We start from the raw sequence: 22,780 nt of genomic DNA on the forward strand, positions 1-22,780 counted from the left end.
TACAGAACTTCATAGCAATATACGCACCAAGCTGGATTTATATCTGCAATATACATATATACACATTTATATACACATGCTTGCCATTTTTCATATCTATCTCCCTCTGAATAACAGCATTATAAGACAAAGAAAATGAACTGAGGTTTAGAACAGTAGTTGTTTGCCATGCACACAAGATGCTTTATGACACGAGATAATAATACATTCTGGACCTGCAACTTCTCCGGACAAGCTGACCTTTGTTGTACAAAGATATTTTAGGAAACAAGTATCTTTCATTATTTTATTAAAGTACCGGATTCAATCACTCCAAAGGCATTACAAATGATAAGCAGAACCTCTTGTATTTTCAGCATATAACCTTAATGTGATTCAATTTCACCTTTGGAAAACAGCTTTATTTTTTGATCTGTGGAACCAAATACATGTGTTTTTCCTTATGCAAGGATTTTTGAATGCTAAGATCCAACAATAATACCTAGAAGTGGAAATCTATTTACTTAGGAAATGTAAAATGTGCAATGATTTATATTAAAATGTTGCCATCAAGATATAAAAAAATCAAAATTCAGGGATAATTTCTGAAATGCTGTACAGTTCATTCTGGGCACACATATATTATTTTAAAATATAAATAGATTCTCCATAATGTAGGAATAAACACAGGCACTGTGAGAACCAAACTTCTGAACTACCTAGTCAGGAGATATTGAACATACTACCCACAAGAATTCTCAACATTTTCCTTCTGGCTGGAAGATCTTTGGAGCAGCTCCCCAGGTTACCAGCATTTTATTTGGTGAGATGACTAGAACACCGGATACTGACAACCAACAACTCATCCTTCGATCAGCTTTGATCCTTATTCTCTTTTTATACAAAAAGAGCCATTTGCTGTGACAGAAGTGTACCTGACCCTGTACGATCACCCATTCAAAGCATTTTTAACAGAGAGCACTCCTACCTGCTAAGGCATCCCGGTAAAGTTGCACAAAATGGTTAAAGATATCCTTAGGCAAACATTTCTCATCAGGCAAACACTGCAGGAGAATGACGATCTCCGACTGCCCCACGGCGTGCATGCCCTTCGTGGTGAAACACCAGCACTTCCTGTTCACATCTGCACGGATGGAAACACGCATCAGCAGAGCAGAACTGCAAAAAGGGTGCCTGAATTTCACTGCAGGCAGACAGCTCTTGCAAGGACCAGTTTTACAGCACGTATTGTTTTGATATCTGTCGCACAAATTACGTCCTACATCTGTTACCGTGAGGGCAAGCACATCCAAAACGAGAGGCTCAATAATTCCCAGTTTACAGCGAAGGAAGAGCCAGAGTATTACAGCTCCCAGTCAGATCTGGGGATTAACACCACAGAGCAGACTTTTAGCAGTTTCTGTATTCAAATGAAAGGACAGGATTTAAATGTGAATGAAGGAGCCTGGGAACAGGCCAGGCTGCTGGCTGCATATACCATGATCCTGACAGTTGAAACAATTTCCAGCAGCGATATCTCTCTTAACATGGAGAGCTGGAAGTCAGGTGTCTCCATGAGCCCTCACTGTGTTGTTCTGCTTCACAGGGATGTTAATAATGACACATGCTCTGGGCATCATTTCCTGAGAATACTAAGTTGTTGAAATAAAACCTGTGTCTATAATATAACGTAGTATCTTCCTATACATACGTAAAGCATTGTACCACAATCTAAGAGATGCTGAAAGGTTTATAAACAATTTATTAATACAAAACTGTCCTTCCCAATTTCTCCACCATGTTTCTATCCAGCAGAGATCAGCTGAGGAAGTGGCACGAGAAGCCACCATGTGCCTCCCCACCCCTCCCCCAGCACAGGTACACAAGGCACAGGACAGCAAGGGACAGAAGAGGTGCACCGGGGAATGGAACCTCGGCAATATTATGGGATCCCATCTGCTTTGTCCAGAATGGGATGACAGGGGAATAAGCGAAGCATCCAAAGGAAAATGGGTGATAAAATACCCTGCCCTACCAAGCTCTACAGGAGACATTGATCTCCAAACCTGACACTGGACCCTCTCTCAGTCCAGGTCATATTTTCTACACAAAATTATCTGTATTGATACCTGAATCACCAGCAAAGGGCCTTTTGCTATTTAACTTAATATGGCTCAGTACAAAGTTTTCAACCCTTACACATTTTCAGAGACTATCCTTCCTAATAAAAATGCTGCTGTTCCTACTAATAATCTAGATAACATTTCCCTTCTAATAGACTAGGACTTACTTAATATAAACACTTACAATTTACTATTTTTACCATGGACAGCAGATTAGCATTTAAAACAAATACTAGAGGGTCAGGGCCACCATCCTCCAGCTGCTGCATGACAGAGATCTGAGAAGGTCTCTCCTCCACAGCATAGTCTACAAAAGAGGCAAACACAATGAAATCCATAAACTACTGCTAGAGACTCTACATTATAATCAGATAACCCCTATTCTAGTTCTTTTTACTGTTTTGACCTTTTAGACAAACACTTAAGTATTGCTGGTTTGATTGATTGTTTCCTAGGCTGGTATTTTCAAACTTCAACAGAATGTATGAGATGTCTTCTGTACACCCTTTAGAAAGGTGCAGCTTGTTTCAGGAAAATAACTATTTTTCAGTATCAACCAGAGGAGAAAACTGAAATCAAGCTGAGAAATGCGTCACAATGTCAACTGAAATCCCAAATGACAAAGCAGTTAAGAACTGTTACTTAAATCACAGTAAGGCAGAAGGGCATCAGTCCTGAACTACCATGAACAGCTAACACAGGACGGAACAGATTTGTTTTGAAATTAAATGCTGCTCACATTTTGGTTTTGACACTACCCTGAAACTAAAGGTTACTTCCAGCTTAACATTAGAAATGCACTGTGTCAGCAAAATATCTAATAGGAATAAAACAACCAAAGAAGAGAAAATAAGTTCATTCCAGGAATATATTAAAGGATGTCATGAATCAGACTGTGGAAAGCAATTTCACATAAACAAATACACATTTCTAATCTTTTAAAAATTAGTGTTTAATTTCCCGAAGCTTCCTCCATTTGGATCCTCTATAAGGGGACATCACAATGACTAAAAGCTGCACTGTGGGCCAAGATGTGCAATAGTGTTACTGAATGCAGTGCTTGGGGATGCCTCAGACAGAGCCCATGTTCCAACAGAATTTCAGAGAAGGGAAGCATGAATATTCATAAGTCTAATTAAAACCTATCTCTGTGTGAAACATTCCCCACAGTTCGATTAGTGAAGAAATTAGCACATGTTTCTGGACTGCAGGTAATTTCTTGCTTGGTGTTTTACTTGTTACAGGAATTGCATTGCAAGGTGGGGCTCTTCCTGGATGCAAATAAGGACCAATTGTGCAAAGGAGCGGCCCAGCGTTGCTTACTGAGAATTCCTTCCAATACTCAGCACATTGCCAGCATCTTATTTTTAAAATAAACACAGTAGCCATTAGGTTGTTGCATCTGGTAAGCATAGAAGCTGGCTGCCAAATTCCACCCTCACCTCCTTTTACTCCAGTGGAGATGAGAATTGGAGGGAGACCATCTTCAGGAATCAGATTCATTGCGCTGCCAACAGGACTGCCAACCTGAGTTATATTTCCCGAGAATACAGAGGCATTATCAGTCTGCAAGAAGCAAACAAGGAAGGACAACATTAAAGCAGTAATAATGATAAAAATGTAAGAGCTGGCTGGCTAAATTATTGGAGATGTAGGCGAAGGAGTCTGTGTCTGCTGGACAAACAGAAGCACCAAATAATTTGGCTCTGTAACGATAGATGATCATGTGATGAGCCCTGTACGTGAATTACTGCTAGAAAATCTGCTTAGAGCCTGCACCTCCCTTCTCTAACACCACACATAACCATTTCTTCACAAAAGCTTAATGCAGCACCTATACCCATTTGAACTTTCTTCTTACACAGGGTATGGCGGACTTAACATTGTTAGATTTTATCTGCACTTTCCTGCATACATGATTTTGTGACAGAGTATTCTTCTGACCCACGCTATGATAATCTTATTGTTTCAAACTCCTTACTGACCACACCACCTCTTTTAAAGCATGTGTTACACAAATATCCTTCACACACCAGCTGTGCAGCCAAACAGTTGGAAGCCACACAGACAACAAACGTTCTTAGCACTCTGCCCCAAAAATCTTCATTTCATTTTAAAAAATATGGTTGTTTCAGCACTCTGTAAACATTCAAATAAGGACAACACCTGCTATGCAACACGCTAAGACAAGCCTGAGCGGATTTCCTACATCAGTCTTGCTGCAGTCACCACAGCCACTCATACAGCACTCACGACCAAGACAAACGCAGGATTTTGAATGCCAAACACTCCCTTACTTCTGCTGATAAAGTGTTGTTGGCCATGGGCTTTGATGGATCATGAGACACTGCTAAGGTTCCTGTGGAAGCTGTCCCAGCCACTGTCAGCTTTGCTGCATCGGCAACTTCTCCATTGGGTAAAATCCCATCAGCAAACCAAACACGCCTTTGTTCTCTAGGCTGAGCCACTGGAGAGAACGTAAAAAAACAGAGTTTAACATCTCACAGCAACATTGGCTAGGAAATTGGAAAATCTGAGTATAAAACAGCAAAATGGAAAAAATAAATATAAAAAATGTGGATTGGAAGGAACTTAAGGCATCACCTAGTGCATTCCCTATGGCAGCATCATGTACAGACACAACCACAGAGAACAGCTTACGTGTCCTGAAAAGCCTGATGTCCCTGCTGAGGGCAGGAATGGCTCAACTGGCATTAGCCATTATTTGGAATGGATGAAGTGCCGATATTCTTTCCAAATTCTTACTACAGGTAAACTGAAAGAAAAAGGAAGCGTCCTTACCTTCTGCTCCAGGATGCTTCAGAACTCCCACAGGTACCATGACAGTGGGAGGCGGAGAGCTCAGGGCGCCCGAGGCCTGAGCCTGCTGCAAAGGAGGGATAGTAGAACAGTATTCAGCAGGATTGTTAGGGTTAGGGCTCTGGCTTGAGGCACTCATCATGTTCTCCCAGGCTTGAGCTAAAGCAAACAAAGAACAAGAGCCATGAACACAGAGGAAGGTATCTAACAGTCCAAAACACTGTGATAAGTTCTCAGCTGCTCTTGGTTTGGGCCCTGCCACCCCCCAAAGAGCATTCCCTCCATGGAACAGCCCAGGAGATTGCAATCAAGCAAGAAAAGCACAAGGAGAAACTGCACTGGTCCTGTGTAATAAAAATATCAGTCCACAGAGAAGTATTTTCTGAAAATGGTTACAATACACTTTGACTTGAGTGATGCTTAAGTCTTCATGCTTCATTTTGTTCCCTCTTCAAAGACTTAACTGAAAAGTCAATATGTACATAAATATATATGTATATATATATGAACATATCACAATGCATGGAGAAATAGACATTCCTATTACAAATGTTTCATAACCCACGGAATACTTGAGTAGATTTAGCTTTCATTTATGATAAAAAGCACTCTGCACTTCTTTGTGTACAGGGCAGTTGTGTATAGATCAACAGCTTTTATTCTTAACTGCAAAAAAACCCCTTATGCTATTAATTTGGAAGGCATGACTTGAGCCTTAATTCAATTGGCCAAAAAATAACAAATAAATCTTCTTTGTCAACAACATCTATCATAGGGAAATCTCCTCTGGTGAGTAAACCAGACCATCTCCACAGTGCTACTTCTTTTTCACCTGTAAGGGAGGCGTGTAGCAAGATGCCAGAAAATTAATATGTGTGCTTGTACCCACCACCGTATCAGTGTGTTACAAATAAATGCATTCTTTGAGTCAGGCACAAATATCATGGCACCTAAGCTCTCAGAGCACCTGCACCCTTGGGTTCCTTCAGCTGCAAATTGTTAGAAAACCAAAGTAGAAATGAGAAGAGCAAAAAAAAACCCCAAACAGAACTCAACAGAACATAAACCCTCCTGCTTCCCCCCATCAAGATGCAAAACCAATAGTGAAATGCTTGTCAATGAAAAAGGTATTGGCATTCCAGTTGAGAAAATTACTTGAACCAAAGCACATTTTAAACAGCAATTCTGTACCAGTTATAGTAAAGGTCCTGAAAGAAAAAAAGTATTAAAAATGCACAAAGTTACATGTCCAGGGCTCCTTTATTAGAAAAGCAAAAGAGCATTCTTAAAGCCTTCTTTAAAGCAAAGCAAAGTGCCAAGTCAGCATATCTACCAACTGAAACAACCAAGTGAAACAACCAAGTGAAAATACACTAAAAATAGCATTGGAAACTGATGGAACACAAAGCCTGGCCATGGAAACGTGCCAGAAAACACAACCCTCCTCTCACACCCAGTCAAACACAAACCAGGTATCGAGCAATCAAATGAAATAATAACTGTTTTTACAGTTCCTACCCCAGCTTCCAGGACTGTGCAGAGATGAATGTTTAACCTGCTGCCCTGACAGGGACAAAAATCCCAAAACCTGCACTGACAAAGAAACTGGAAGGATCAGGAGGGGTGGGATACAATCAGGCTCCAGGTGAATTAACCCAAAGCATCACCACGAAGCACTGCAGCAGGGACAGGAACAGAGGAGACATGCCAAGCACAGCACTGGTGTCACTGTTTGCTGCCATTAATGTGCTTCTGCCCTGGCAACAGGACAGAGAGGCTTTCAAATGAAATTGTTTTAATATGATCAGTTTCATTTGGTCTTTTTAAAACAACACTTTGGTTTCAACCGAAACATTTTCAGATTCTTCCCTTCTCCCAGATGAAAATTAATCCTACTCAGCACCACAGAGCCAACTGTCTTTTGCTAAGTGTGTTTGTAATTCCTTGCTCTTGCACACCTTGAAACGTGTTCATTTCTCCATCCCAAAATTTAACAGTTTAGAACCCTTCCAGTATCATTACTGGGACTAGTTTTTAATTTCTAGATATTATAACCTACACTTTCCTGTCACCTTACACATTTGGCCTAGAGTAAAGAATTATTAATAATTAAAACCTACCACTGCACAGTGATTAATGTTAAATATTTTTGAAACATTTCAACTTTCTGAATTTTTTTTTGAGAAAATTATTTTCCCGTTTAATAACAGATACTGTCTACTAATTTTATATTCTCATCTCAAGACTAAGCAATCAGTTACTTTCAACCAAACCTGAACCAACACTCAACTTCCTTGGAGAAAAACTAAAGCGATGACCTTAAGTTTAGTGTTTTAGTTTAGACGTACAACAAAGAAAGAGATCTTTCTGAAAAAAAACCCAAATAATCCACTATGCAGTAATGTGTAAAGATACTGCCAAAATTACTTTGTGTGACGCTGACACAAACCACAATTTTCCTAACCAATTCTTGGTTAGAATCTTTGCTAAAAGTCTCCAAAGTTTAGCTAAACAAGCACAGCAATGGGGATTCCATGACAAACCATCCTGATAATTACTGAACAGTTATATTATCAGCTAAACTTTGCATTTAGAGTCTGAACTTCTCTTACTTCTCATTCTACCCTTTACGCGTTAAAATGAAGCTGTCAGACCTTCCTCTACCACTGAGTTCACTTCTGGCATTAAGTTTCCATGATCCAGACATAGATTTATACCCCAGGACCAAGACAGCCATTCACCTTCCCACTAATAAGCCAAAATGCCCAGAATTTCTCACGATGAGACAGGTTACCTCATGATTTAAGCACTCACATGGGTCCTCTCTCAACCTAACCCAATTTCTCTGCCTTCTCAGTTCAAGACAGAAAAACTGAACATTGACTCTTCCAGCAGCAGCTGTCTCAGTGCCATGGGCTGGACAGATCATCACTCAGAGGTAACTGCCAGTGTGGGAAGTTCTGGAGATTTTCACAGGCCTCAAGAGAGTGCTCTGTGTTTGCCCATATTTATAGCACAGCTCTAAAGTGTTAATACAATAAAGAACAACACAAAATACATTCCACAGCCTGCTGGTGAGAACCAGAGTTTTTCCTTACACCAAGCAGAGGTGATAGAACCTCCAATCACTTGGGACCGCTCTGCTGTGTCCCATGTTCTCACCAGGCTTTTAGCCACAGCACCACCCTGGGTTTGACACTCTCCAGGAATGTGTGAAAGTAAAAATCTAAGCTCAGCTGTCCACTTTTGTGGACCTGTATTTAGACAAGACCTTCTACTTTAGCAGCAAGGAGTTAAGAAGAGGAGCTGGATTAATTTGTGGGTAAATACTACTCTCTCAATCTGCTACAGCGCATAATCCAGAACAGGCACAACTGCATTACTCTACTCTTTGGCATTCCATCTAAATGTGTAGCCGGTTATGTACTCAGGCAACAAAGGATACAGAGTACACCTCTGAATCAACACCCAAAAAACCCCCAAAAGTCAGTTTTTGCAATCCTGGTAGAGCACTCCCAAATGAAAGCTTTCAAACTCACTGCAACCTTACCAGTTCTTCCACTCTTCACAGGAATTCCACGCCAGCCTTTCAAGCGCCTTTACTGTTTTAGAATACTTACCCATACAAATGAAGTGCTTTGATATTTTTCTTTTTAAATGCCCTCACTGCAGCTCCACAGAGAGCCAGTGAAGTGCCACACGTGGGATTCCCTCCCCACTCACCATTCATCAGCACTGAGTGGCAGATCACACACACTCTGGCTTCCTTTCGGTCCATGTACAGCAGCTTGCACTTCAGGCTACAGCACGCGGCACAGAACACCTGCAACACAGGGGAAACTGCTCAGGGTGTGCACAGATATGGGACAAACTGAGCGTCTGCAAAGCTCCTGAAATGCAAAAGACAGAGGTAAAATAAATCGGTATTTTCCCACTAAAGCCACAGTGATGAATACCTACCCAGGGTGCTGTACTACTAATGCTGATGATTATTTCGTGGAACACATAAATGCATTTTGTGCTGATACTGCACTGTGAGGTTTTGTAAAATTTGTTTGGCATAAATGACAATGGGCGTAAATAAATATCTGCCACATTACAATCCCTCACAGAATTAACTATTTGGGAATTAACTTCAGTCTCAGAAAATGCATGAGTACTTCCTAGAATTAAATAGGAATTCAAAGCACAAGTATACCACACATATGAGAGACTGCTACGGCACAGATTAATTCAAATTTAATTAAATGATTGTTTGCAGCAGCACAATTCTTCTACATGGTAATGAACATTAGAAGGAGTTTTTGGACATCAGGAGGAATTTCTTCACAGAAGGGGTGATTAAACATTGGAATGGACTGCTCAGGAAGGTGCTGGAGTCACTGTCCTTGCAGCTGTGTAAGGAAAAGACTGGAGGTGGCACTCAAAATCTCAAGAGGTTTTTTCCCAACCTAAATAATTCTGTGATTCTGTATTAGCAACTCCAGCTGTTTAATCTCTTCATATCCAGCAAGCTATTCCTCAGTTGAGGAGGAACAGTGATTATCAAAATATTTTAAGTGTACAACATATAAACCAAGACATTTAAGAAAGCTGAATGACATTAGTACTGCAAGAAAACCTTGCCCCATTTCTACAAAAAAGCTCATTTTGACATGAATACAAACATCACAGCATCACAAGAGTAGGGAGAAGTCAGGAACTGCATCCTGTGCACCCTGGCTGCTAAAGGGGCCGGGGCAAAGCCCAGGGAGCACAAAGTGCAGTGGAGATGCAGGTGCAGGGCTGCTGCTCCTCCCCTGAACCAGCACTAGGAACTCCCCAGTCCTGGGCAGGAAACAGTCCTGAGGCTTCCTCCACACGAGCAAAACCATAAAACACGAGCATGGCTCGTGCACCAAAACACACTTGCATGCAGATATGATCCTACAACTGCCTTCTCGAAATCCTGCAGAACATGTGCCCTAATGATTCTTTATTTGTTTTAATTACTTATATTGTCTTTATTTAAAAAACAAAAACAAAAAAAAACCCAAGCAGATCCTCAGGGTTATTTTTGAGGTGATGTGAAGATACATCCATTTCCTGCAGAAAGGTAATGTCACACTCAGGAGATCTAGAAACAGCAGCTGCCTAACAAATGAGTTCAGATACCAAGAGAGAATTTCAAAATTTAATTATGGGTGGATATTATCTCTGCAACTCACTATGCATTATAATGATCTATAATGCCTTCTAAAGTTAAAAAAAAAAAAACAAAAACCCATCACTCCAGCAACATTATTTCTGTAATATAGACAAGAAGCTACATAGGATTCTTATAAATAAATGTGTTTAAGCCTAATTAAATTTCAATCAAGTTAAGATCACACCAAATTACAACTACTTTGCAGCCTGTTACTTGCTGGTTTTCTTGCAAGTGTTTAAAATAAGCAAATACAGGTTCTGAACTCAACATGAGAGTTGAAAATCAAAGGTGCAGAAAGCTCAGCCTTGTCGCATTAGAACCAGTTTTAATGTTTTCTAATTATGACAACTCAAACATTTCAAAAACAAAATATAATTAAGCATACCCTGGAATTTTAATGCAAAAATAAAATCCACCCTTTCACATATGCGAAAGCCTTTAAAAAACCAAAGTAATTATATTCGAACAATCTGATTTCTGCACTTACATCTCAACCCAATTTACAAGTATTCTAGGGAATATTAATAACAACATCACAGCATATTTTAGAGACATTTGACATCATTTCAGCTCAATGGGTGAAATCCCAGTCAAAAGTTCATTCAGTATTGAACATGGAAAAATCAATGTCATCAACCATAAATGAAGACCCAACACAAATTAATATCTAATTTAGGACCCTTTTTCAAACAACACATCGTGCATTCATGAAAGCTCCTGAATGCAATTGATTTCAATATTAAAAGAGAAAATAGAAGCAATGACAGAACATCCCCACCTCCTCTCTCAGGCTGCATCAGCCTTGAGCAGCAGTAATGCAGAGAACGCAATCCAGCACAACTGACAAGTCAGACTTGTCATTAACAATCACCAAGTCATTATCTCAGTACATCATGCTATAAAAAAACAACAGAGCAGTGTCAAAGCAAGTTTTTATGTTACTAGGGTTTTCAGGTTCACTAGGAGCTGTTAAAGCATTAGTTGCTAGGGGAATTGCTGATTTTTTTTAAAATATTTTAGTGGAAAAATATCATTTTGGTTGTCAATAAAAAAGATTGCATACAAATTTTCTGGTTGTCCTATCAAGAGTGATGATTTCATCTGACAACAGAAAGTACATAAATACATAACATATCATTTATTAATGTGTTCATACACATTCACTGGGTTCTTAATTTTAACTCAAAAATTACTGTATTACTCAATGCAAATGGTTCATATCATCCTTTAACTTTGCAATTATTATTCTGAAATTAAAAACCCAGACAGACTTCCCAGTTGCCACTCAACTATTTTTAAATGCAGTGTTTATTCCCAAATGAAGCACACACATTCACCCCTACTAATATGATTTGTCACAATGCTAATAAAGCTTAAAAAGAAACTGTTGTGCTAAAGGCTGTGTTCAAAATATTTAAAAAGAAATACTTAATCCCATGACTTCCTTCCTTCCACAGGACTTGCTCTGGGGCTGGAGATGGTGAACACAAAGCAGGAGCACACAGCTGAGAACTGGGAATTCATCAGAGCTTTGGTCTCTCTCTGCCCAGAATCATTACAGGAATTAAGGGCTGTAAAGCAATTTGCAGTAAGTGCTACGTATTATCTGACTTGCACTGATCCTTAGCATTTATTAATGAGTCCTTTCTGCAACATCTTTTGGCTGCACTTGTGCAAATTTGGCTCAGACAAACATTCGCTAACAAAAGCTTCTAAAACAATCCATTCTAAGTCTACTGAGTCTGTTTGTCTACTGAGCAGAGGGATTTTTTATTTTATCCTTTTCTCAGATACAATCAAAAAAACCTCACTGGCACTGGTGGTTCTTCTCAAGGTTTGTTAGGAGAATGTAAAAAGAAAAAGGGAAAAAAAATAGAAATGTTTGGCCTTGTTTCCTCATTGCATGTTTTATCCATTTACATATATTATAATTTTCTGCATTCATTTGTGCAATTGACGGCTTCGGTCGTTACAGAGAAGCAATTAAATCCAAGCAATAAAGTTGTTTAAAACAAAAAAAAAAGTAGAAAATTTTACTGCACATGAAAATTGAAGTCATATTTGTTCAACTAAAAAAAAAAAAAATTACCTAAGTAACATATCAAAGCTAAAGTCATGGACAATCCTTTAACTCCCACACCTTACAGATGCTCTTTAACTGCCGTGAGAAGAATGACAAACAAAATCAAAAACACACCAAGGGAAGGAAGGTGCTTTGTGTGGCGCTCACTGATCACCTGTGGTTACTGGCTCCACATCAGGACTTCCACTGCAACCAAGCTGCAGCTGGATGGGCAGAACCAAGTGGAAGTGCTGGAGCAGTGCACAAGGAATGTCTGCTTAGCTGGTACAAGTGTCCTGGGAAAGGCTGCTCAGCATTTCTCCAGTGACAGGCTGAGGGCTGTGCAGTCTGCTTCCAAAAGGGACACGTGTTCCATCTCACAGGAGCAAGCCTGGGGGCTCTGCTGGGCTGCTTCCACAACCAGCTGGAATAAGGGTTTCAGCTTTGCTGATGGATTCGCTTCTTTTAGGTCCTTTATCCACATCGTTCTGCTTTCCCTGCACTCTTCTGGTAGCAAAAATTATCACCCACAGCAGCCAGGAGGTCTTTTAATCAACTTCAGAAACCTTTAAATGAGGCCTAAATGAACCAAAGTTATTTTTATTCTAGTTCTCATTGGTTTCAGTATTTCTTTTTACAATATTAATTAATGCCTAATTTACAAGAGTGTTAGTTTACTGCTTTTGATTCATCATTATTTTTTCCCTGAGTTCCTGCTTATGTCACTGACATGTATTTCAGTACAAGATATTTGGAAATACTTTACAAGTTAATAATTTACAATAAACTCATCACATAAGAATTTGAGTTCACCTAGGTGGCACATACATAAAATTTTAAAACGCCCTCAACAACGAAGTATTTCTTACACAACAAGAAGTGATACAGAAATGATGCTTTAATTGTCTTCATTATGACATTTCTCACCATGTGGACATACACCAGGTTAACAGTTAACCAGTTTTTTCTTTCCCCAGGAGCAAATGTATGTTTAAAAACATGTTAATACTATTTAAAATAATGTAAGCAATATGAGAACAGTAAAGAAAACTGAGAAGAACGGAGCTGATCAGCCATGTAAACCAGCAGGAATGCCAGCAATCCAACAGCCCATTCCCAAGGCACAAGCTTGTTTCAGTAATTTTAATGGGATTATTGATGCAGTAATTTCTGTAAAGCAGTTTCCTGCACTTAGTCATTTCATAAGAGTTCTGACATAAACCCAAGGATGATGATCATTGCAATCAACAAATACAACTGCTCATTTAGACTAATAACAATTGGTTGTTCTTTACTGGCACCCTAAATAGACCAGAGCTCAGAAATTCCCATTTTTGCTTCATTCGGACACAGCTGAGTGAAGCTTTTTAGGAAGAGATGTCACAGGTGACTATATCCAGTAGCTTAGCGAGCCCTCTGATGCAACGTTGTGCAGCGTCACAGGGAAAAAAGGGTGCTTTGAGCTTATTCAAAAAATATGAACTTACCTTCCCACAGGCTCTGCAATGGTGCCTTCTTTTGGTGAATGTAAATCTGGCCTCACATTTCATACAGTTTGGTGCTTGAGAATCTGGAACCCACACTGGAGCCACCTCACCCAAAGTTGTAAAAGGCTTTCTGGCTGGAGCTCCAAACTGACCAGCTCTGAGATCATTATCTGGACTATCTGGGGCTACTGCAAGGCACGAACTATTAGAGACTCCAGATTCATACTCGTCCAAGTGTTCCCCGTTAGAACCAGTACCAGAGGCATTTGAGGATGTTTCACCAGGAAACGTGTCTGCTGTATCCCCTAACTGTGTCTTACCAAAGACATTTTTGTTTTTACTATTACCTCCACAATTTGGGGGAATAACGTCATTTTGTAAGTGGTCCGATAATGGCTTCGGAATCTGCAGTTTCAGATTTGTGGGTTGCTTCGGTCTTGCACCACCAAAAGGAACACTGATATATTGCAGGTTAGTCATTGGTTTTGGTGAAGTCTGCCCTTGCATGGATGAATTATGCAAATAATTTTTCTTTATGTGATCACCAGTGCTGTTTAAAATAAGACCACTCCCTTCTGCGGTCTCATTTCCTCTCTGTTCATAAACGTTAGTGTAACATTCTGACTTGCTTTCCTCAATCTCCTTCTCCTCTGTTACCGAGTCTTCCTTGGAGGGTAAAGTCTTTGGAACATGAGCAACAACTGGGTTCTGCATTCCATAGGAATCACAACAATTAGACAGAGAGCTTGCTGCTGATGTAGCCATCACATCAGGGAGACCGGACCCTCCAAGCTCATCTGTACCAGACCCCTTTAAGTCTATGCCTGCCTCCAATACCCCATCTTCATCTTCTTTGCTATTCCCACATGCATCATCAGGCTGTTTGGTCTGCAAAAGTCTTTCATTCTCTCCTAGAGTTTGCTTATTATTCATCTCATTCAACTTTGTCAGCTCCCAATTAGTCACCTCCTGAGATTCAGGGTAACATTCTGCCATGCTGTGCAATTCCGTTGTGCCGAGATTTTTATCACATTCAATGACTTCGCTTTCAGTGGCACTAACATCCTCAGCAACACATTCCTTGCAATTGCCACTTCCAGCCACGTCAGGTTGACAGGTTTCAGTGAGCCCAGATAGCCTGGACTGCAACGTTGTTTCCTGTTCTACGATTAAGCTTCCACTACTAGAACCAGAAGAGTTTGTAGCTTCTAGATCTGTTCTCTGAGGAATGGCTTTACTGGTGAAATTTTCAACTGATGCACAATTTTCTTGCATTTTACCAGTACCATCAACTGGTCTCTGTAAGAGAGTCACTGCATTGATCCCTGCAGCTGCAGCTTCTGAAAACAGCAAATCTTTACTCATATTAAAATCCTCCTTTGATCGAGAGGAGGGGCATGCAGCGGTCAGGCTTTCAGATGAAGCATTAACCAAATGACTTACAGAGTCATCTTCAGTGCACAGCCTGTTTACTTGCTTTTCTGTATCAATATCCTTTTCTGTGGATCCATTTACAGTAACGCTAAACTGGTCACTCTGTCGGTTTTCATTATCCAGTGTAAAGCTAATAGAGTCCATTAGGGACCGACTGCTGCAATTTGTACAATCCACCACATCTCCACTTTGTAGTGTTCTTCTGTCACAGTTGTGCATAACTGCCACCACTAACACATTCTTCTCCTCTGGCAAGCAAGCTGTATTTCCACATTTCTTTTCTCCTGCTTCCACAAAATTACACTGATCATCCCTATTACTATTTCTTTTAATCAACTGATCATCTGCTGCTGCCTGATCGTCAATCCACATGACGGGGGTCTCTGGGCTTATGCTAAAATCCTTTCCATTAGCACAGGGATCTCCTCCTCCTGTTGCTGTAGTCACTGAGTGGGACAAGGAGAAAGCCTTTAACCTCTGCTGACATTCATTAGGAGTTGTAGCTTCATTCACGGTGGCCACAGTCGAGTTGAATGACAGGCGACGAGAAGGCGGATCTAGAATCTGATTCCACTTTGCTCCCAGCAGAGTAGGTGAAACAGTGGCATCTGAAAAAGGGTTTAAACAAGAAAACTTACTGTCATATCAAAGCTACAGGTCCTATTAATCCTGCTGCATTAGAATGTCCCAAATAGAAATGCAGAAGTGTGCAAACACGGGCACAAAAATGAAGCTCGCCTGCCATAATCAACATCCTTGGTCAACCATTAGCAGTGTAATTCCATAGTGTTTCTGGAACTCAAGAAGTTTAGAGCTACTCCAATTAGTATCAGGCTGAATTTGCAAAAGCAGCCTTAAAGTATTGATTACTATGTTTTAGACAGCTAGAAGTGCCTAGAAAGATTCTCACCCCCATAAAATGATCAGGTCAACTTCCTTGACAGCAAAGAATTACCAATTAGACTAAGTAAAAAATGTAGTACTTTGAACATGATAACTTTCATTGTATGATTTATGTGACCTAATAAAACATTTCTGCAAAAGAAGCTTAAAATAAGTTTTGCCTGATTTGTTTAAAATGAATGATTTAAATATTGCTACTGAGATTAAGCTTCACAAAACCTTTCTTTAAAAGTGCATAACATACTTGCTATTACAAGAGTAAGAAATTTCACAAAGGTAAACAAGATGAATGGAAGCAGAAGAGAATGCTACTGAGAAATGCTGAAGACATACCACACAAAATTAAAAGATTTTATTTGTAAGTTCTGAGATTAATTTGCAACTCAAACCCACAAACGGTATCACAGATCTCCCCCTCTTCTATCCTGCTCTCTGTAGAAGACATCTGACGTGCATCTACAATCCTGTTCGAAATGACTCACCTTCGTTTTGCTCAAATTCATCTAAAACCTTATCGAGGTTATATGCCTCTGCTTGGAAATAGTTCTCCATTTGTCAGGGAACGACCACCAGATCCTTGTCTAAACCTGCCAGAGAACAAATTACAATCACATGCTTAACCTTCAGTCAGCAGCGTTCCATTACACATTGTCCCAATTTAAGGGGAAAAGTCCTTTGTAAATCAAATTCTACATACATTACAGACATAAATCAAAAGTATTTTCCAGGAATAAAAATTATTTCTGTGCTTAAACTTGCTTCATTCAGATTAACAACTCCTCAAACTTGCTTTGGATTTTATTACCTCCAGTCTCTTGGATTAATGTGTCTGGCTATCAGGATCACCATAATGTTAAGAGCAAAACTGCCTGGACACCAGTCTAAAAAAAATACCAGTCTAGAAAGGCCAACTCAAAAATCTGAAGACCTGACTTTCAGATCTGTGCTACCATCAATTAGTTCATGTGGCTTTGAGCAAGGAGTTTAAACTCCCTGTGCTTCTGATTTTTTTATGTACAGTAGGCTAGCAGTACTCTGTGTCAGTCCGCATTTCTCTCGAGATGCTTCAAAGATTCATACTTGCAAAAGTTGTTAAGGGACTTAATGGGTGTTACTTGAATTGTGCTACCTCTTAAAATGTCTGCTTCAATAATCCTTGTTTCCCTGAAAGGCAGCCACTGGAAATCTAGCAAAATGCACAGAAGTAAATAGCCTCATCAAGAGATAATGCTCTCAGGCTAGAAAAGAAGATGACAAGAGAGAAGTGAGGGGAAAAAAAAGCAAACACAAAGCCAAAAACCCAACCCTGAATCATTACATAACTATCTTCACATAAGAAGTAACATTTTGCCCTAACAGCAGTAACATGGACTCCTCACTACCAAAGTCTTGTAACAACAAGACACCCTGATTCATTTTTTCCAAACATTCACTACCACTAGAGACTTTTCAGTGGGAAATATGTGCCATAACCTATAAACCACAGAGAGACCTTGACTTGATCTGCTCTATGAACATCATCCAAAACAGCCTTATTCTCTTCAGAGCTGGATTTCACTGTTATGAAATAAGGCAATGGAGGAGGAGAGGGTGAGAACCTTGTTTTGCAGCATGAAGCATTGTTAGACCTGACAGCTCAATTAAAAACCTGCTTTTTTTCCACCAGAAATACAACACATTAATGGAAGTTTCCAATTTGAAACAATACTGTACCATGATCCTCACAGCATCTGGGCTTGAAGAAAACATCAACCCACCTTTATTTCCATTACTACAGCATTTTGTATTTCCGAATTTACAAATTATAAATATTTACGGTACAAGAGTTTTGTATTTATTATGGGCAACAGCTGCAGTTAGGTTATTGATAGCAAAAGACTGTGCATTAAAATATCATAACATGCAGAGTTAAGGTTTTCAAGGTCAACTTCAAATTTTATACATGGTTGTTTTAAAAGATGAGCACGATACAACATAAATACATTGCTATTTAATATAATTAGACTAAGGCATGTGTTAAAGATATACCCAGAAGCTGGTTTTAAAGAAAATTAATCTAACTTAGAACTGCAGTAAGCATCAACAGAGAAAAGACCATTGCAAAATAATTCTAAGATAAACTACACTTGTCATCTGACATACTCCTAGATTTGTCCTCTGTTCTGGGATTTTAGATTAACTCCTTCTGCAAGGAAAACAGATGATTTGCCATATCATTTACTGTGCACAGATGCACAGATCATAACATAAGCAATGGAAAAACTGCCCACCTTGATCACCAGCTGCATTTAAGGAGTCTCTAAAAGGAGGACTGTTTTGTACAAAGTATCAGGTGATTTCACATCCATTTATAATATATTTAATTTACATTATAATGATAACATTGCTTCTGGCAAACAATTGATGAAGACATGTATAATTATTCCAAAGTACTAAGGTCAATGATGCAAAAAGTATTTGTCAGAGAGGCAGTGCAAGACTGAAAAAATGTCATAAAAACTTTTTGTGCTCATGAGTTCCAACTGAAGAGAGAAAAGACCTTTTATATCACTATTGTTATTTCACTCACTGATGTACCAGGATATATGGAGAACCTTTTATTTTTAAACTCACAGTCACTAAGCTGACAGCCGCTCTAAATGAGATCTTATTGTCTGTTGCAGTAGGTGTTTCTCAGGAAAGGTCAGCCGCAAATCTTCAGGTCTAACATCTAAAATTATTATTATTATATAAAAGAACACAACAACCCCCCAAGCTTTTCTGCAAGTTTCTCCCAAGGGCAAAACACACTGCCAAATCCACAAAAGTCCTTAATGTCCTCTCCTCTGTCTGACAGTAAAGGAGGATGAGTACTCATGTTCCTAACAGATATCAGCAAGGCTTCCTGATTGTCAGCAACTCACATATTTGCCAGCTGAAGATCTAATGCTTCAACGCTCCATAGCCAGCAACTCAAGATCAAAATGGAAAATAAAATGCTCTAACACAGGATGCTGTAACAACTGAGTAGCTGTTCTCTCTGTGGTTTAGAAATTTAATTTATTTTTTTTTAATTAAATGCCCAAACTAAATAAAAAGCATATTACTTTACAGGTCTTTTGAAACTTTTGACTGCATCTCACATGTACTACTATAAAAGTTTGGAAGACTTTTAGAATTACTCTAATCCCTGAGTTCCTCTTAGTACAAAGATTAGCATGACATTTTTTAAAGGATCCTTAATAGTCGTGAAACTCTGTAGTATTGCTCCAATATCCTGAGTCATGGCATGGAGAGAAGCTGATGAGCAAACACACAACACTTACACTCTGGAAAAAGGAGAATAAAAACTTGAGCAAATCAGAAAGAAGGTAATTTTAGCTGTATGCCACCAAAAAAAGGAGATACTTCCTAAATTACTATATATCGGGATGAACAACATGCAATATTGTACACTTGCAACTGCAAGGAAAAGGAAGCATAAACCACTAATGAGTAAAAAACAGGAGGCTTTTTTTTCAAAAATGTAGTCCTCCATGCAAAGATTTGGCGGAAGAGACTAATTATGGAAAAAATAGTAAAATTTTATGGTTTAACTCTGTATACAAAAAAGACTACAATGGTTACTATCCACTGGAATTAAAGTCCAGAACTCAAGATCACTTGTTACCCACTGCAGAGTCATCTTCTGTCTTTCAGGGCAAAGAGCTAATTAAAACATGCAGCCTGTCAAATTCAATTATTTTGAAGCTCCTGTTGGATTACAGATCATGCATAATTCAGGAAGTGTGTTTTACTTATCAATTTCTTCATAACAACAGCATGGGCTTATCATCATCTTCATTTCTGAAACTTAGGAACTTACATTCCATGAAGCTTACATGCTTTATTCTCCCTTGATGTCTAAATTTAAAGGTGCATGCACCAGAAATGTGTGTGTCATATCTACCCAAAATTACTGCCCTTGTCATCACAGCATTCAGACACAACACAAACTTCAGTTGCATAGTGGGGGAGAGAAGGAGACGGAAGTAAAGGACAGAAAAACCTTCCTTAAAATTAGGCGTTACTCTGAACAGGCTTAGCCCTGGAGACTGCCTCTCAAGAGAGCTGTGACATCCCAAGGGCCATCTTGCTCCTGGGAAATGAACTGTACAGGAGACTGGCCTTGAGTTATACCTGCAAAGCAGCCAGACTCGAATTTGTGTTGGGCTCTATGATAAGGGATTATGCAACCCCATCATCTTCTGCTCTGCGCATCCTAAATTATCCTTGGGATGCTTTCACCACGGGAACTGGCAGCCTTTAGTCTTTTAAATTGTCTTTAAAAGTGGATGATCAGCTCACAATCACATTAAAACACTGTAATAAAAAATGCACTGAAAGGAAATAATACTGACATTCAACTATTGGCCTCACAGCAAAGACCTAAAAACCAGAGAATATGTAAATAACCAGAACAGGATTTCAGGATTTTCTGTCATGCTGTCCTGTGAAGACAACCCTTTCAATATCTAACTGTGAACCTACACGTTTCAGTAATCTCCTACTAAACAAAATGCTCAAATAGTTTATTATAGTCCTCACAAAAAATATCCATGAAAAGCTCATAAAATGGAAGTCACAAAAGGGCATGATCAAACTGAAACCAAACATTGCTCACTCATCCTGATAAAAATCACACATCCAGAAAATGTCATTTTCCCGTAGCATCACAGCACAGAAGTACAGATTGATTGGACAGATGGATTTATTAGATCCAGGGCTCCTGAAGACTTCCTTCAACCCCAACAAACAATGGTCAAGAGCACATCTTGTTCCAGCTCCCTTCGGCGCTGTGAGTTACCTGTCCCTGCGAGTCAGGCACCTCTGCTGTAATGAACACTTTGTTCAGAGTTGAGCTATAGCTTTATTTAGAACTGATGAGATCTGGCTACAGCACAGACTGAGAAAGACTTTGCCCACCTTCCCCCTCGCCCAAACAAAATAAGAAACAATCTTTGCTCTAAAATGGGGCAATTACTCTCAGTAAAAAGAAACCAACAAATTGCTAAAAATCCTCCATCATCTGCTACGTAAGAGATCCATCTACATACAAAGGTTTATGTATATAAATATAAATGGTATATAAATATAAATCCATAAGAATACTTAAAAAACATTTCAGGTGCAGAACCCTGAATCTTTATATTCTTAAGCAGAACTTGCCTCTTACCTTTTTCTTATACATATGTTAAGAAACGAATGACCCTGTGCCTTCTCATGATGACTGCAGCACAACCAGCCAGTTCTGCTGAATCAGGGTGCTCTACTTGATCCTAGGAAGAAAACACAAACGTGTATTTTATGGGTGGTAATTCTGCCACAAACCATGTTCTTTTTCAACACCTGACTGCAGCCAGCACAGGCATATCTGGCAAACGCTGCAAGCTTCAGATGATTTGGATTACATCTGCAGCTTTAAATTCAGGGATGTGTGTGCGCTATGCCACCACTGCCCTCCAACAGTCTGGTGAAAAATGTTGCTAATAAAAACCACATTGCTACCTGCCTGTCATTATTCTTCATTTAACTGTAAACTCTCAGTGTAATGCAGCAACTCCAACTGTCCTTATATTCCTGATGACCTTGACTGTAACAATTTATAAAACTAGCCCTGAAATCAATTATATTATACTACAATAGGCCTTCCAAAAATAAAGAGCTAGTAGCTTTGATAGTCAACAAAAATTCACAGCCCTCTGAATTCTGTACTCATCAGCTTCCCACTGATTTTGTTACAGCTAAACAAGTGGTTTTGTACTCAAATTATTCACCTAACATTCTTAGGCTCCCTTCACTTCCTAAAGGCTTCTTCTCCCAAAACCCACAACAGCACCAACCTCCAAGAGCAGGCAGGACTCAAGGAAAAAAAAAAGTCATCTGAAGAAACTTTTATTCTGCAATCCACAGCATTTCTATAGGTCAGGTGCTCATTTTCCCAGGCTGCATCCTAACAGCCAACATAGCTCAAAGATCCAGCACAGCATGGGCAGAGAAAATAGAAACTAGTTGATGACAAACAGTGCAACAAGAAAAGTAATGAGATACATTAAATTAATTTTTAAGGTTTGCTAGCACTGATATTTTGACCTGTTGGGTGGTTGAAATATTTATTGGTACTCTGATGAAGCTACAACGTTATGTCAGAAAAAAAAAAAAAAAAACACCAAAACCTTAAAGCTCCAGCAAAATTAACAGTGCTAAATATAAAAGATCAGTTCTCCATGCATGAAAGCAATATTCAGTGTTACAGTAAATGTTTCCCAGGGTTGTTTGTTATTCTTTTCAGACATAAGCTACAGTAATAATTCCAGGAAACTAATGAACTGAACAGTAACACTCTGAGTAGTACTGTTTCCAAACTCAGAATCCCACAGCTTTGGATGCCAGCAGAACTCTTCCTGTATACAAGTAAAATTTCTGACGCTACGTATTTCTACCTCTATAAATGAAAGTTAATTTTGGTTATCTGGGAAACAGCAGATGTCATCTTATTACAACATTCTTCAGATAGGCTTCACCTGCATGCAAAAACAGAAGTGGAGGAAATTTAATTCCACTGAAAGGCAGGGATGTGAAGCACACGTGGCAGTGGGGAAGGTTTTCTGTACCACCACCACGTCCCCTCCCAGCCTGCAGTGCAGGAAAACAATTCAGTTTTCATGACCCCTTGGAAAAGACAGATCAATTAATGACAATTCTGTCTGTGATTTATGGCAAGGCCTGTCAGCTGCATCACGAACATCACACGAACCAGTCATAC

At 39.4% G+C, this 22,780-nt stretch overlaps 1 protein-coding gene across 3 annotated transcripts in view; it reads right to left on the bottom strand.

The window, feature by feature from the left end:
- Positions 1–22,780, bottom strand: part of ZFYVE9 (zinc finger FYVE-type containing 9) — a 57,625-nt gene that overhangs the window by 19,754 nt on the left and 15,091 nt on the right. For all 3 annotated transcript variants that reach the window (XM_040073622.2, XM_058421676.1, XM_040073621.1), the window contains exons 2-10: positions 21,191–21,293; positions 16,479–16,583; positions 13,660–15,701; positions 8,646–8,745; positions 4,905–5,081; positions 4,400–4,569; positions 3,545–3,668; positions 2,287–2,409; positions 968–1,123 (exon numbers count right to left, since the gene is read on the bottom strand). In XM_040073622.2, the coding sequence (XP_039929556.1) occupies positions 968–1,123; positions 2,287–2,409; positions 3,545–3,668; positions 4,400–4,569; positions 4,905–5,081; positions 8,646–8,745; positions 13,660–15,701; positions 16,479–16,548 (2,962 nt within the window). In that variant the 5' untranslated portion in view covers positions 16,549–16,583; positions 21,191–21,293. The remainder of the gene's footprint in view (positions 1–967; positions 1,124–2,286; positions 2,410–3,544; positions 3,669–4,399; positions 4,570–4,904; positions 5,082–8,645; positions 8,746–13,659; positions 15,702–16,478; positions 16,584–21,190; positions 21,294–22,780) is intronic.

The sequence above is a fragment of the Hirundo rustica genome, chromosome 9 (assembly GCF_015227805.2).
Source record: "Hirundo rustica isolate bHirRus1 chromosome 9, bHirRus1.pri.v3, whole genome shotgun sequence".
Taxonomy (NCBI): Eukaryota; Metazoa; Chordata; class Aves; order Passeriformes; family Hirundinidae; genus Hirundo; species Hirundo rustica.